The following is a 14040-nucleotide window of genomic DNA, read 5'->3' as shown; positions in this document are numbered from 1 at the left end:
GAGGGTGTATGAAAATTGTTAAGGCAGCACCTACGACTCTTTGTGATTAGCAGTTTTGGAAGATGTGAGGTGTTTGTGGTCCAAGCGGAGGATGTGAAGTGTGTCATTTTGAACGTTTTTGAATGTGGTACAGATATGACTGTGCTGGTGACTGATGCCATTTCCTTAAATGCCCACAGTGACTCACTGAATGACTAACTTCACTTACTTAGTCATTTAGGAAGCACTGTATTGTTTTAATGCTTTGTTTGATGCCCGTTGCTGTATCCCTGTTTTGTCTTTTGATTGTTTCCTATTTCCTCCCATGCTTCCCTATGGGAGCAGAGTGTGAGATACTGCAGTGGAACACAGGTACCTGCCCACGATACGCTGTCATAGAGGATATAACCAAACACTATGATATTAATCACATAGTGACTTCCTAGAAACCTTATGAGGTCAACATATACACAAACTATTTCTCTAATTCACAAGAAAAGGTAGTCATTTCTCAGCCTGGGCATTCCTAGTTATTATTAGACTATGTTACCAACAAATACAAACAAAACACTGCTGCAGTTGATGCTCCACTTTTTAATAAGCACCTATGATGGAGAATGATTTGTGCCCTGTGTCTCACCCCAGGTCAGGCAGCAATCAGAGGAATGGTCGGAGAAGGGAAGAGGTTGGCAGGAGGCCTGTTAGGCCCGTATCGGCAGGATATGATTGGACGCTGTGACCGAACAGAAGCTCTCATGGCATCGTTGGCAGACATGGCCGGCAGGGGCGAGGCTGAGGCTCCTCATGCACGAGCTACAGCTGCACAGCTACAGGACAGCCTCAAGGTAGCTCAGCAGTCTCACAAGCACACACATTCATTTATGAATGAATTAATCCACTGTCATTACAAAGGTTTTCTGTGCAGCCGAAAATCACAAAGTTTCCAAATATAACGGAGAGAATAGGCTAAATTTTGGAGAAATGTGAATAAAGTGATGCACAAGACATCGAGAATATTTCCATTTGATGGAATGGTGCACAGGGCGTCTGCAGATCCTTAAAGAGCCTTAAAGGTCCAGTGGGTCAGATTTAGGGTGATATGGAAATGGAAAATAATGCAATGAGTATGTTTTCTTTAGTGTATAATTGCCTGAAAATAAACTTGCTGTGTTTCATCACCTTAGAATGAGCCATTTATATCTACATAGGTAGTGAGTCCTCATCTATGGAGATCCCAATGTTGCACCGCCTTGTTTCTTCAGTAGCGCAGATCAGACAAACCAAACACTGGCTCTAGATTGTTCCATTAATGTTTTAACATTTTCATGTCAGCCACCAGAGTTAGAAGCCCCTGTATGGCGTGCAGCTTCACCGGTTTAAATCACTGGGGCCATTTGGAGAGGAAGAGACCTCTATGGATAATTCAGCTCACGATAAAAACCTCCTGACGTAAAAGCGTCTGGATCTTAAGTTATCAGATAACATAGGTGAGCACACATTAGCAGGTGCTGGGCTTACAGCTGTCTGCGACAGGCCAAACAGCGTCAGAGAAACACTGATTTGTAATTTGAAACTACTTTATTCTGTGTTTTTAGCAGTTTTAATAACCAGGTCTCACTCTGGGGATAATTCCACTCATGATAAAAGCCACCTGCAAAATGAACACTGATAGAATTTTAACCACGAGGAGTTTTCACCTGGTTTCAATCTGCAACCCCCACGGCGAGACACCACTAAATCTCCTTAAATCTTACACACTGTTCCTTTAAATTGTCTTAAATTCAATTTATAAATATTAGGTCTTAAAAGTAATTCAGTAATCTTACATTTGAATTTGTGAGGGCTCTATCGCCACAAAAAAGTATGTAATTTGATTTATTCATCTTTTCATTTATTTTTGTCAAAATTAGTTTGTCTCTTTTGCGCAGTAGTTCACTTTTCTGATGTTCCAAATCCTTAAACCTTAAACATAATACTGTCTTTTACTTTATACTTGCACTTACCTGTTGGCAAAATGTAGATTAATCTAACGCACTCTGATAACTCTATTCCTACATGAAGCCTACCTCTGCAAGGGACCACATATGCACTTACCTGTATACTTACTACCTGCAATGCTTAAATAAAAGATGATTTGTCCAAAAATCAGTCTTAAATTTGGTTAAATTATCTTGAAAAGTATTTAAAGAGCAATACATTAAGTGTCTGAAACCTGTAGACACTGGTGCATTGATAAAAAACATCTTGTGCATCTGAGTCTTTCCTGTTGGTGCAGAGCTCCACCTAGTGGACTGATCCAACTCTGTGGGCTTCTCCTAGGACCTGAGGCAACACATGCAGGAGGTGATGACCCAGGAAGTGTCTGATGTTTTCAGTGACACCACGACCCCGATCAAACTGCTAGCCGTGGCTGCAACTGCTCCTCCTGATGCCCCCAACAGAGAGGAGGTCAGTGACTCTGTGCTGAGTCTGCTCCATCCAGATGATCACATCTACGCTCTGACCAAACCAGTGTGAATGTTTGTTGTAGGTTTTTGAAGAGCGTGCAGGGAACTTTGAGACCCACGCAGGTCGGCTGGGAGCGACCGCAGAGAAGGCTGCTGCCGTGGGAACAGCTAATAAGAGTACAGTGGAGGGGATACATGCTGCTGTGAAACATGCCAGGGAGCTGACGCCACAGGTGATGATGTTTGTTTTGGTGTCCCTGATTTGCATGATTGCACACACTGGTTAAAACATGCAGCGGTCAGAGTGCTTCATACACACACTGACATGTTTGTTGATGTTCAGGTGACCTGTGCTGCTCGGATCTTGCTGAAGAATCCTGGAAATAAAGCAGCGTACGAGCACTTTGACACCATGAAGAACCAGTGGATCGACAATGTGGAGAGACTCACTGGTGAGGATTTTCTTAACATTTAAATTATCGACTATGTTGCATTTTGAAGTAGTTGCAGTGTTACAGTAGGATGCAACAAACAGCCTAAACTACATTAACAAACTAAAAATTTGATTTAGAGTTTGATTTCCGTGTGTGTGTGTGTGTGTGTTTGTTTGTGTGTCCGTGGCCTCAGGTCTGGTGGACGAGGCCATCGACACCAAATCTCTGCTGGATGCTTCTGAGGAGGCCATAAAGAAAGACATCGACAAGTGCCGAGTTGCCATGGCGAATGTTCAGCCCCAAATGCTTGTTGCCGGGGCAACAAGCATAGCAAGACGAGCTAATCGGGTCCTGTTGGTGGCTAAAAGGGAAGTGGAGAACTCTGAAGATCCACGGTTCAGAGACACGGTGAAACATGCGTCAGACATCCTCTCCCACACCATCTCACCCATGGTGATGGACGCCAAAGCAGTGGCTGGAAACATACAAGATAAAGGTACAAGGATATACAAACACATGTTCAAGATACTGTACGCGCAGGTTTAGTCACACAGGCTGCACCCTCTCCTCCACAGCTCTGCAAAAGGCCTATTTGGACTCGTGTCTGAGGATCCTGGCTTCAGTCGGAAAAGTGAGAGAAGCCTTCCAACCTCAGGAGCCTGACTTCCCTCCTCCACCACCCGACCTGGACCAGCTCCATGTAGGCGCATTCAAACACACATACTTCTTATTATCCACAGCTAACCTTCGAATGACTCTACACTTTCCTACCATTACCTACTAACAATGAACGCATTAATACAGATGGGTCATTTTTCATCATCTTTGGTAGCAGTGACCCCAAACTGTCACCTGCTCCAGTGGAGCTGCTCAGTGTCCCACGGCAGAAAGCTGGTTAGAGTGGGCAGCCCTCGGGTGTAATTATAAATGTGGAGCTGGATGTTGCTGAGTGCAGACTCATGAAGGGTTAAGACTGAATGAAATGTAAACAAATACCTCATATTGCAGGCCTGTTTTACCAAGTGTTAAACCCCCTGTAAATGCCATGAATACCTGTTTTCTCAGTCAGCTTCTTACAGTGAGTAATTGGGTCCCACATCAGTGCACTATTTTCAGTCGCACTTAATTTTACGGTATACTAATAAGCCATAATAAGATGTACTTTGTATCAAATTAGAGCAAAGCATAAAATAATATATTCTTCATTAGATAGTAAACGAACACAGTTATACCCTAATTAAACGCCATACATGCAAATTATGCTGTAATAGGAACTCGCATATTATGCCACAGTAGACACAAAATATGCTATATTTAGACCCTATTATTCTAACTCTAATTAGAAACCAAATATGAGATCCTAATACATAATTAGACACCATTGTACAAGATCATAGTCTAATTAGAAATCAAATACGACGCCCTATCAGACACAAGGTACTGGCTACATTTAGACGCCATTCTACCCTTATACTACCAAAATAATGCTGTAATTAGACATATTTAAAATTGTTTAGGTCATTTAATGAGAGAGATTTCTATTTTTGTGTTGCTCTTGCTGGGTTGGAGTGGGCGGGGCTCCGTTGGAAATAGGTGAAGTCACATACTCCGGTGTACCAATCAAGATTTAGCAGCATTTGGCTTGTTGTTGGGGTGTATGGCCTCTTTGATTTAAATCTGATCAAACCACAACCACACAAAGTTTAAAACTAGTTCTTAATATTAATGTTATAAAGAAATACTTTTAAAACCAGTTAATAATTCAATTTAAGCAATTGGATGTAATGCTAAACAGGTGATATTGGGACAAACAATATAGCCTAGGACAGAAGTTCTCAAACTTTTAACAGTGTGCACCAACTCAGAATATATTAGCCTCTCCAAGTACCACCACTATGATTGACGTTTAAGTACAGTAGCATAAACCTGCCATATTCAGCTCCAGATAGTTCATTATCATTGACTGTTGTCAGCAGCAGCCACGTTGTGCAAAGGAGTAACACTAGAACTGGCACTTCAACTCTTCCACACAACTCTCCTGCACCGGAAGGGCCAGTCCCTGTTGGGTGCTATGGAGACACTGGCTCACTGGCTCTGCCTAAGTAGCCACTAGCTCATGCACTTGGTTGATTGTCATTCACTTCAGTTTCAGCAGGCCTGCAGGAAGTATTCTCCTCCTTATCCGCACTTCTCTTACTCATAGCTCCTGTTTGGAGTGACAGTTGCAGTGTTTTTAAACCATTCATTTTACCTCAAATCTCTATTTTGCCACCACAGATTAGCCCTTAACTAATCATGGACAAATGTGTGTGTTATGTTTGTGAACGTGACTACTTAGCAGGCAGATATGGAAACAAAATATCACAGGAAAGGCAAAACTTATTTAAAATTACATGCCAGGGGTCTCATGGGCTCCAAGTATTTTCATTTGCAATGTTGTAATATTTTGATTGCAGTATATATACGATATATTTAAAATTTTAATATGTATATATTTCAGAGATTCCTTCGCATATCTCTAGAGGGAGCTTGCATACCAGCAATTGTACACGTACCATAGTTTGAGAACCAGTGGCCTGGGAGACTACACCAAAACCAAATTGGTATCAAATGTTTAAAAAGCAACTCAACATTCACCGGACATCCTATCTTTTCTGACTTCCAGTGGTTTACCTTCTGTACAGCTGTACTCAAGTACAATAAGACATCACTGTTGGGTGTTGTCACAGGTGCAACAGAGCACATTGTCATGTGATCAAAGGTGAAACAGACCTGAAACTTTCCCCCAGAGAGGGCAGCAAAACTCTGCTTTTCAGCCTGGTGTTAATTTACTCTTTAAAGCCCCAGTGTGCAGACTTTTTTCCACCATCCAAAAACCACACCCTCCTTTGTTCGTGGACTGCACATGTAAAGGTAACATATGTTGGTCTATGTGAATTTTTTCCAGGTTAGTGATGAGCAGGCGCCACCCAAGCCCCCCTTACCAGAGGGCGAGGTGCCCCCACCTCGGCCCCCTCCTCCGGAGGAGAAGGATGAAGAGTTCCCAGAGCAGAAGGCTGGAGAGGTGCTCAGCGAGCCCATGATGGTGGCGGCAAGGCAGCTGCACGATGAGGCACGCAAGTGGTCGAGCAAGGTTAGTTCACACAAACACACACAGAGAGTTTGCATAGTCACCACATCAAATGAGTTTAATTTCAGAGTCAGTAAAAGTCAGTAGCCGTACAGTATCATGTTAGTGCTTTGCTGGTCATAATACACTTGTCTGATGGTGAAGTGCCTTCTCGTATTCTGTGAATATCCTGAAGTTTTTCCTGAAATCATGTTGATGCTGAAATGTGGATATCAGTGGCTGGATTCCAATTTCAGAGGGGAAACTGGAAACTGTCATCTGTTCGAGGTGTTGGCATGTCAGGTTGTTACTGGCTTACATACATACACTTACATGCACTAAGAAAATATGAGAAAAACAATCATTTGTGGAGAGACAATCCAACCTCATGAGAGCAAGTGCACAATATTTGCAGTTGTATTCTTTGCACTCTTATCCTTGTGAATGTCTGTGTTCTGTATGTGTGTGTCCAAGTGTTTTTGTGTGGAGGAACTGTGTATAGGAGCATTTATTCTGTATAAATGACCCTTGATTATTCAGGAATAATGCCCTCTCGCTGTCTGTGTGAAGCTCGGAACCGTTCTCCCCTCTCTAGCTTTCCTGACACCTGTTTAGATCTATACATCAGGCACAAAATATCTGTTGTCTTATACACTAAATACACTAAAGGGATGCCAACCACTGTTTTTGGCCTCAAGTAGACTTTGTTTGATTAGGCAAAAGATTTACAAACTGTCAACACAGCCACTGTCTCAGAGTAAGGCATGTCATCCACCTGCTACCTGCCCAAACCAGCTCCTCTTTCTTCTTTTTTCCCCCATCTTTGCTTGTGCGTGCTGTTCCACCTCCCTGTCCCTGCTCCTTCACAGTGCTTGTACTCGTTCCTCCTCCCTCCTGTAAATCTCCTGTCCTCTGTTCTTCCATCCAGTGCCTCTCATACTGTACTAAATGCCTCCTTCTCCCATGCTTCCTTCCCTCCTGCAATCCTTGGCTTTCTCCTTCCCCTTCTCCTCCACATTCCTCCTTTTTTCCTCCCCTTTCTTTGCCTCCCTCCCTTCCCTTCCCATCCCCATTGATCCGCCACCAACAATCCCCTCACCCCGCCCCACCCAGCCTGAGGATGAGGAGGCAGTAGAGGAGAGAGAGGTAGATGATGAAGATGAGTTTACTGATGGTGAGGATGACTATGAGCCAGAGCTGCTGATGATGCCCTCCAACCAGCCTGTCAATCAACCCATTCTGGCAGCAGCCCAGTCTCTCCACCAGGAGGCGCGCAAGTGGTCCAGCAAGGTCTGCGCACGCACATGCTCATGAGTGCACACACAACCAGGCGTGGGTCAGATAGTACTGGTAAATGGCTCCCAGTTGTTTGAGCTGCTGGGAGGGATCATGCAGCTGTTTGACCCCCAGCACACAAACATCCACGCATGCATACAGATAGATACACCACACAAGGGAAGCCCCTCAGGAGAAATGTCACACCCTTCGGACTACTGGTCACTGTGGCCATGCAAACAATGAGCTCTGCATCTGCCACTACCATGGAAACCTCCAAGTAGCTGTGGCTGTTGCTGCATCACACTCAGACATGGTTGACACACTGTTATGCTGACGTCACACTAAAAGGTTGAACTAAAGGTTGAGGATTGTTGGAATGCCAAGTTTGTTTGTTGCACCACCTGGATAAACTGGTACTGGCCAGCCAGTGAAGCCAAGGATGACAGTTTCCCAAAGACTTCTGGGTGATGTAGTGTTGACATTAGACTGCCTGCTTGCCTGGTATAATCACCTGCATCTGCTTCTTAGTCACAGGGTGCCTACTGATCACTCCACATCATGGGTACTAACCTCACGTTGACTGTAAGATGAGGGGGGCAGTGGAACCTCAACACTGTTTTCCTCCAAAACTCGTGATGTAAATTACAGCATTATCTTCTCTCACATGAGGGTTGAAGAGTATGTGCTAACATGCACTGACACTGCATGCAGCTTTCTGCTTGTAAATTTAGTTTGTTTTGCTTTTGTACTTAAAATTAATTTATACAAAGCACCAGCATTCTTTTAAAATGTGGAAACATGACTCACGCTATGTTTCCATTGCATTCTCATCTCTTATCAAAAGCCATGCCCTTCTCCGGTGTCCCGCTCACAGCTCTCACTGCTTCCTCCTCTGCCCCTCACCCCCCTCTTTGCAGGGTAATGACATTATAGCAGCAGCCAAGCGGATGGCCCTGCTGATGGCAGAAATGTCTCGGCTGGTGCGTGGCGGGAGCGGGAACAAACGAGCGCTGATTCAGTGTGCCAAGGACATCGCCAAGGCCTCAGATGAGGTGACGAGACTGGCTAAAGAAGTGGCCAAGCAGTGCACCGACAGACGCATCAGAACTAACCTGCTGCAGGTAAGGGCATGCAGACACATACTGAACTGTCCTCTGGGTCTTGTACAGAAAATAATTCACATTTTTCTCATTCCAAAGGTGTGTGAACGGATCCCCACCATCAGTACTCAGCTGAAGATCCTCTCGACCGTCAAAGCCACTATGCTGGGACGAACAAACATCAGTGAAGAAGAGTCAGAGCAGGTAATCTAGCAAAACTGTATATAACTCACAGGGAACCAGCCTAAGCTGAACTTAACTAGCTAACAGCATACAAGGTAGTTAAAACGAGCATAACATCAACCAGCTATAACAGTAAAATGCTGCTTTTACATAATACGTAATAATGTGGAAGTTCATTTACTCTAGTAGGATAAAAAGGCAAGATCTGTAAGACATTATGATGAAAATAATGAGTTAGAATCCCATCATAATGAGAAACGTTATGAAAATAACTAGTTAGTTTCCCCAAATAATGAGAACCATAGTCAAAATAATGAGTTAGAATGTCAAAATACTGAGAAATGTACCTCCATAATAACTTTGTTACTTGAAATAATGAGAAAATGAAAATAATGAGTTAGTATTTCAAAGTACTTCAAAGTATTGCAAAGAAACTTCAAAAAACTTTCTCAAATAATGAGTTAAAATTTCAAAATAATGGCTTAGTATCTCAAAATAATGAGAAATTTTATAAAAAATAATTAGTTTCCCCAAATAATGAGAACCATACTCAAATAACAAGTTAGTATCTCAAAATAATATCATAGTATTTCAACATACTTCAAAGTATTGTAAGGAAATTTCAAAAAATAAGTTAATATCCTAAAATAGTATCTCAAAATAATGAATTAGTTTCCCTAAATAATGAAAACTTTCTCAAAAAACAAGTTAATATTTGAAAATAATGGCTCAGTATCTCAAAATGAGAAAATTTCTGAAATAGAAAGCTAGTATCTCAAAATGATATTTTTTCTTAGAATAATTAGTTAGTTTTCCCACATAATGAAAAGCTTTCTCAAATTATGAGTTAGTATCCTAAAATAAAAAGAAACCTATTCAAAATAATGAGCTAATATTTCAAAATAATGAGAAACATTCTAGAAAAAAAAGTTAGTTAGCTTTCTCAAATGAGTTAGTATCTCAAAATAATGACTTTGTTTCTTAAAATAAGAAATTCAAAATAATGACTTACTTATCTCAGTAACTTAATATCTTTAAATGATAAAAAAGAAACAATACTTAACCATTTTTTAAGAATTGTTCTCATTATTTTTACATACAGACTCATTATTTCAATAAAGTCTCTAACTATCATGACTTACAGGCTCTTTTTTATCACACTGGCAGAAACGGGCTCCATAATCATAATATATCAGTTACAAGGGACTTTTCTTGTTGACTTAAGATACCTTAGGAACATTTGCTAATATTAGTACTTTTACTCAAGTATGATTTTGAGTGAATGACTTTTACTTGTGATGCAGTATTTTTTCTTTAGTTTGTACTTAAGTAAATGATTTAAATACTTCTTCCACCACTGATAACTTCATCTTAATTTTGTCCCATCTCTGTTTTTATTTTACTCCTGACTGCTTTACTTCCAACTGTTTACCTCTACCAGGCCACAGAGATGTTGGTCCATAACGCCCAGAATCTAATGCAGTCGGTGAAGGAGACCGTCAGGGAAGCAGAAGCAGCCTCCATCAAGATCCGCACAGATGCAGGATGCACCCTTCGCTGGGTGCGCAAAACCCCCTGGTACCAATAAACAAACCTGGTCCTTGAATCTAGCAACAATCTTAACTTTGCACCGATAGCACACACCCTGGGGTAAAAGTAGCAAAGTGCAAACATGTGCACTTCTTCACAGAGGAGACTGATGGTGATGTGGCGTGTACCAGGAACCATCAGATTTGGTACCAAGCAGGTTTCATTTATCGGAGTGAGTTTAGCTTTGCTCTCCAGCTCTCCTTATCTGTAACTGTGGAATCACGTAGGCTTACGGAGACAGTTTTTAATATATATTTTTGGTATGTTGTGTTACAAGAGTTTATCCAAATCCCAGGTATATATTTTTTGCATGAAAATTTTTTCTATTTTCTAAAGGAAAATTATGACATTAAGATACTTATCTCCTAGAGAACATTTACTTTGAATTCTTTTCTTTTTTTCAGTGAGAGTTTCTTATTGTCTATTGTATATACAGTAATAATTTGTTTAATGGACAACACTCAGCTACGAGCTTTATACACTGAGTTTGACACTAAAGTGTGGAGTCTTGTGTGGGCCAACGAGCTCTCCTCTCTTCATGTTTACTTTTAACACTGTTCTTAAATGAAGATCTATGAATTCAAAGGTGATACATCATCACTGTTGTCCGGTGATGTCTGAAGAACCAGAAGGTCTTCTGGATTTAAAGTGTTATACTTATAGGCAAAAGATATAGTTTCAGAAGTGATTGTATAATTTAAAAAGAAATGTACGCTTGTCAATAAATAATGAATAATGTTGATTGCAGGAAGGTCGATTCTTAATAGAAAAGAGGTTTTCATGTGACAGTTGCAGTATGAGTGATAGACGTTAAGGTTTAAGTTGAGACGTTCTTAATGGGTGTATTGAGTTCTTTCTTTTAACAGTGAACAATGCCAAAGGATTTGTTTTATGGTACTGTATGTTTCATCTTAACACTTAAAGGGACAGTTCACCCCGAAATCAAAAATACATATTTTTCCTCTTACATGTAGTGCTATTTATCAGTCTAGATTGTTTTTGGTGTGAGTTGTTGAGTGCTGGAGATATCGGCCGTAGAGATGTCTGCCTTCTCTTACATATAATGGAACTAGATGGCACACAGCTTGTGGTGCTCAAAGTGCCAAAAAATACGTTTGAAAAACTCAACAGCAGTGTCTCTTTCCAGAAATCATGACCTGCTTACTCAAGATAATCCACAGACCTTGTTGTGAGCAGTTTCATGTAGGGACTATTTTCTTTCTCCTAAACTAAACCCACCAACACCGTGCATTTTGCGTGCTCACCTAGCATCACTGACCTGGCTAACGTTACAGCTCAGCCAAGGAGAATGCCATTAATGTTTAGATCTCACGCTGCCATGAGCATGAGCCTCTCATCCATGAGTAGATGCATGCACAGGCATGGATTTTGAGGGGATGCAAAGACACATCCCCATCAATATTTAGAGGATGTGACTTTGTCCCCCCTAGTAAAAACATGAAAGTAACAGGACTTTTACTTCGACAAACTGCTCAAACTCAACTCATAGTGGTGGCAATATACAACCTTAAAACAATGGTTGCAATCTGCTATAAAACAGGAAGAAGATGAAGCAACTATGCTGGATAGAAGAAAGGAAGTACCAACCCATTTTCACTCCTTGCTCTCATTGTGTAATATTGCCGGGGAGTGTTTACATTGGGGTCAACTGAAAGCCTGGGGATCATAATATAGACGCTAAAGGGTGCCTTTGGCGAAGGCATCATAAGCTGAAGGATGTGACAAGGCATCGGCATTCAACATGCTGGGAATGAGAACGTGCTGGAGAATATTTTCACCATACATTGATGCAGAAAAGACACAAATTGGTCCATCTTTGCATACAGGAATAAAGTGTTTGAAACTCAAAATAAATTGGAGGAAGGACCTCTAGACCGTCCCCCTCAAATGTTGACAAAAAACCTGCCCCCTTAGATGCAACACAACAAGGTCTGTGGATTATCTTGAGTAACTGGGTCATGATTTCTGGAAAGAGACATTGCTGTTGAGTTTTTCAAATGCATTTTTTGGTGCTTTGAGTACTACAACCCGAGTGCCATCTAGTGCTATTTTATTTTGGAGACAGCAGACATCTCTACGGTCGATATCTCCAACACTGCAACTCACACCAAAATAATCTAGACTGATAAATAGCACTACAGGTGGGAGGAAAAATATGTATTTTTGTTTTTGGGGTGAACTGTCTCTTTAAAATCCAGGTTATTACAAACGAGACAGACCGTTTTCTTTAGAGTCGCTGAGGTACTTTTTGAGGTCTGATATTTTTATGTTTTTTGTTTTTAGAAAAAAAAAAGAAAAATAATGTTTTCTCTTTTTTAACTAATTGTAGTGCTTTGTTTTTGCACTATCTCTGTAACAGTTGAGCTGTTTGGATATTTTATTCAAAATTCATCAGAACCAATGACATCAGACAGCTGTTCAACCTCCTGATTGTAGACTTCTCTCCATGTGTGAGCTCACTCATCCCACTCTGAATGCTCTGAAGCATCATCTTCATATAAGACAACCCCGGTGGTTTGGAAACAAAAACAACCTTTTTAAGTGATACCAGGCATTGATGTCAGTGTCGTTTTTGTTATAGGAGTAGAGTTTTGTCTGGAAAAAATACACAGCAGTTTAAAGATTTGTGATTGGTAAATTCAATCAGATCATTGAAAACATATTTTCATTCCCTACACAGTAATCCATTGAGTTTTATGACACATTTTTACAATGGCCGGGCAAATTTAACTATTAAATGGAGAATGTGTATGTGTGTGTGTGTATGTGTGAAACCTCTTCACTTAATCAGTATTAGTGAGCCGTGCCCTCGATGGTTACAGGGACAGAGCTCTAAATGTTAGCCGCATTTACATCTTTATTTGAGCCTACTGAGCATGTAGCAGTCACTGACCCCTCACTGAGAGCGACAGGGTGTACTTCTGTGTGTACTTGATGTGTTCATTCACACCCTGAATGTATTCTGATAGCTTCTCGCCCTGCCAACACATCTGCTGTGCCTTGGAAGAATAAAAGACTATAATAATGTTGAATGGAGTCACCCTCTTAATTTGCTCTCACACGTCACTGGTATCATAACATAAGATGAGTGAGTGTGATTGGGGAGCAAGACTTAAGGGGATAGTTCACTTGAAAATCAAAAATACATATTCACCTCTTGCCTGTAGTGCTCTTTATCATGTGTGGTTCCCAACTGGTGGGTTGCGGTCCAAAAGTGGGTTGTGGGTCCATTCTGAAAAGACTGCAAGTGACTTGCGAACGTGTCAAGTTTGTAAAAAAACACTTGAAGTGCCATTTCCTGCTGTAGAGTGACTAAATAAGCTACTTAACAGAGACAGCAAACTAGCTCAACAACATGGCCAAATGCAAGTATGAGGCTGAATAAATTTGACTGTGTGGACCTTGAACTAATGACTAATATCTGGACCCTGTGGGGAACCACTGATGTAGACTGTAGTGTGGATCTTCTCATGGATGGGAGGACATGCAAGTATAAAGACAACTCGCTACACCCTTGAAGGCAGGGCTTCGTTAATTCCTATGAAAGTTGCTCAGTGGTGCAGGAAGCCAAAAAAGTTTGACTTCCTGGGTATATAATTACCCTGATCCTGTGCCTCATTGGGCCGATAGAGCAAGCTCCTCAAGACTTCAAGCTGAGCGGCAAATTTCTGGTTGAGCACCCCATTAAAGTAAATGGTGATAAAAATGATTTAAAATGGTTTTCTAGGCTTACGAAATGTAACTGGACCGAATCGATTGAACCCGACAGTGACTTGAGTCATTTCCCAAGAGTGTGACTGTAAAAAAAACAAATGATCCAGTTATTTACAGATGTCCCTTTCACAATGTAAGTCAATTGGAAAAAGCATTTTTGGGCCCCATGGCATCATGTGACGGTT

General features: G+C 41.2%; 1 protein-coding gene across 7 annotated transcripts in view; it reads left to right on the top strand.

The window, feature by feature from the left end:
* The window catches only part of LOC126407126 (vinculin-like), a 34274-nt gene extending 21107 nt beyond the window's left edge, over positions 1-13167 (top strand). For 2 of the 7 annotated variants that reach the window (XM_050071810.1, XM_050071807.1), the window contains 12 exons: positions 322-351; positions 625-824; positions 2299-2427; positions 2510-2659; positions 2770-2878; positions 3054-3356; positions 3436-3560; positions 5808-5993; positions 7083-7259; positions 8165-8368; positions 8447-8551; positions 9972-13167. In XM_050071810.1, coding sequence (XP_049927767.1) covers positions 322-351; positions 625-824; positions 2299-2427; positions 2510-2659; positions 2770-2878; positions 3054-3356; positions 3436-3560; positions 5808-5993; positions 7083-7259; positions 8165-8368; positions 8447-8551; positions 9972-10118 — 1865 coding nt within the window. In that variant the 3' untranslated portion in view covers positions 10119-13167. The remainder of the gene's footprint in view (positions 1-321; positions 352-624; positions 825-2298; positions 2428-2509; positions 2660-2769; positions 2879-3053; positions 3357-3435; positions 3561-5807; positions 5994-7082; positions 7260-8164; positions 8369-8446; positions 8552-9971) is intronic. The other 5 variants (XM_050071811.1, XM_050071809.1, XM_050071808.1 and 2 more) reach the window with 4 other exon arrangements.
* Positions 13168-14040: the final 873 nt, after the last annotated feature.

Source organism: Epinephelus moara, chromosome 19 (assembly GCF_006386435.1).
Source record: "Epinephelus moara isolate mb chromosome 19, YSFRI_EMoa_1.0, whole genome shotgun sequence".
NCBI lineage: Eukaryota > Metazoa > Chordata > Actinopteri > Perciformes > Serranidae > Epinephelus > Epinephelus moara.
The sequence above is the reverse complement of the archived record's forward strand: the minus strand, read 5'-3'. Positions and strand labels throughout refer to the sequence as shown.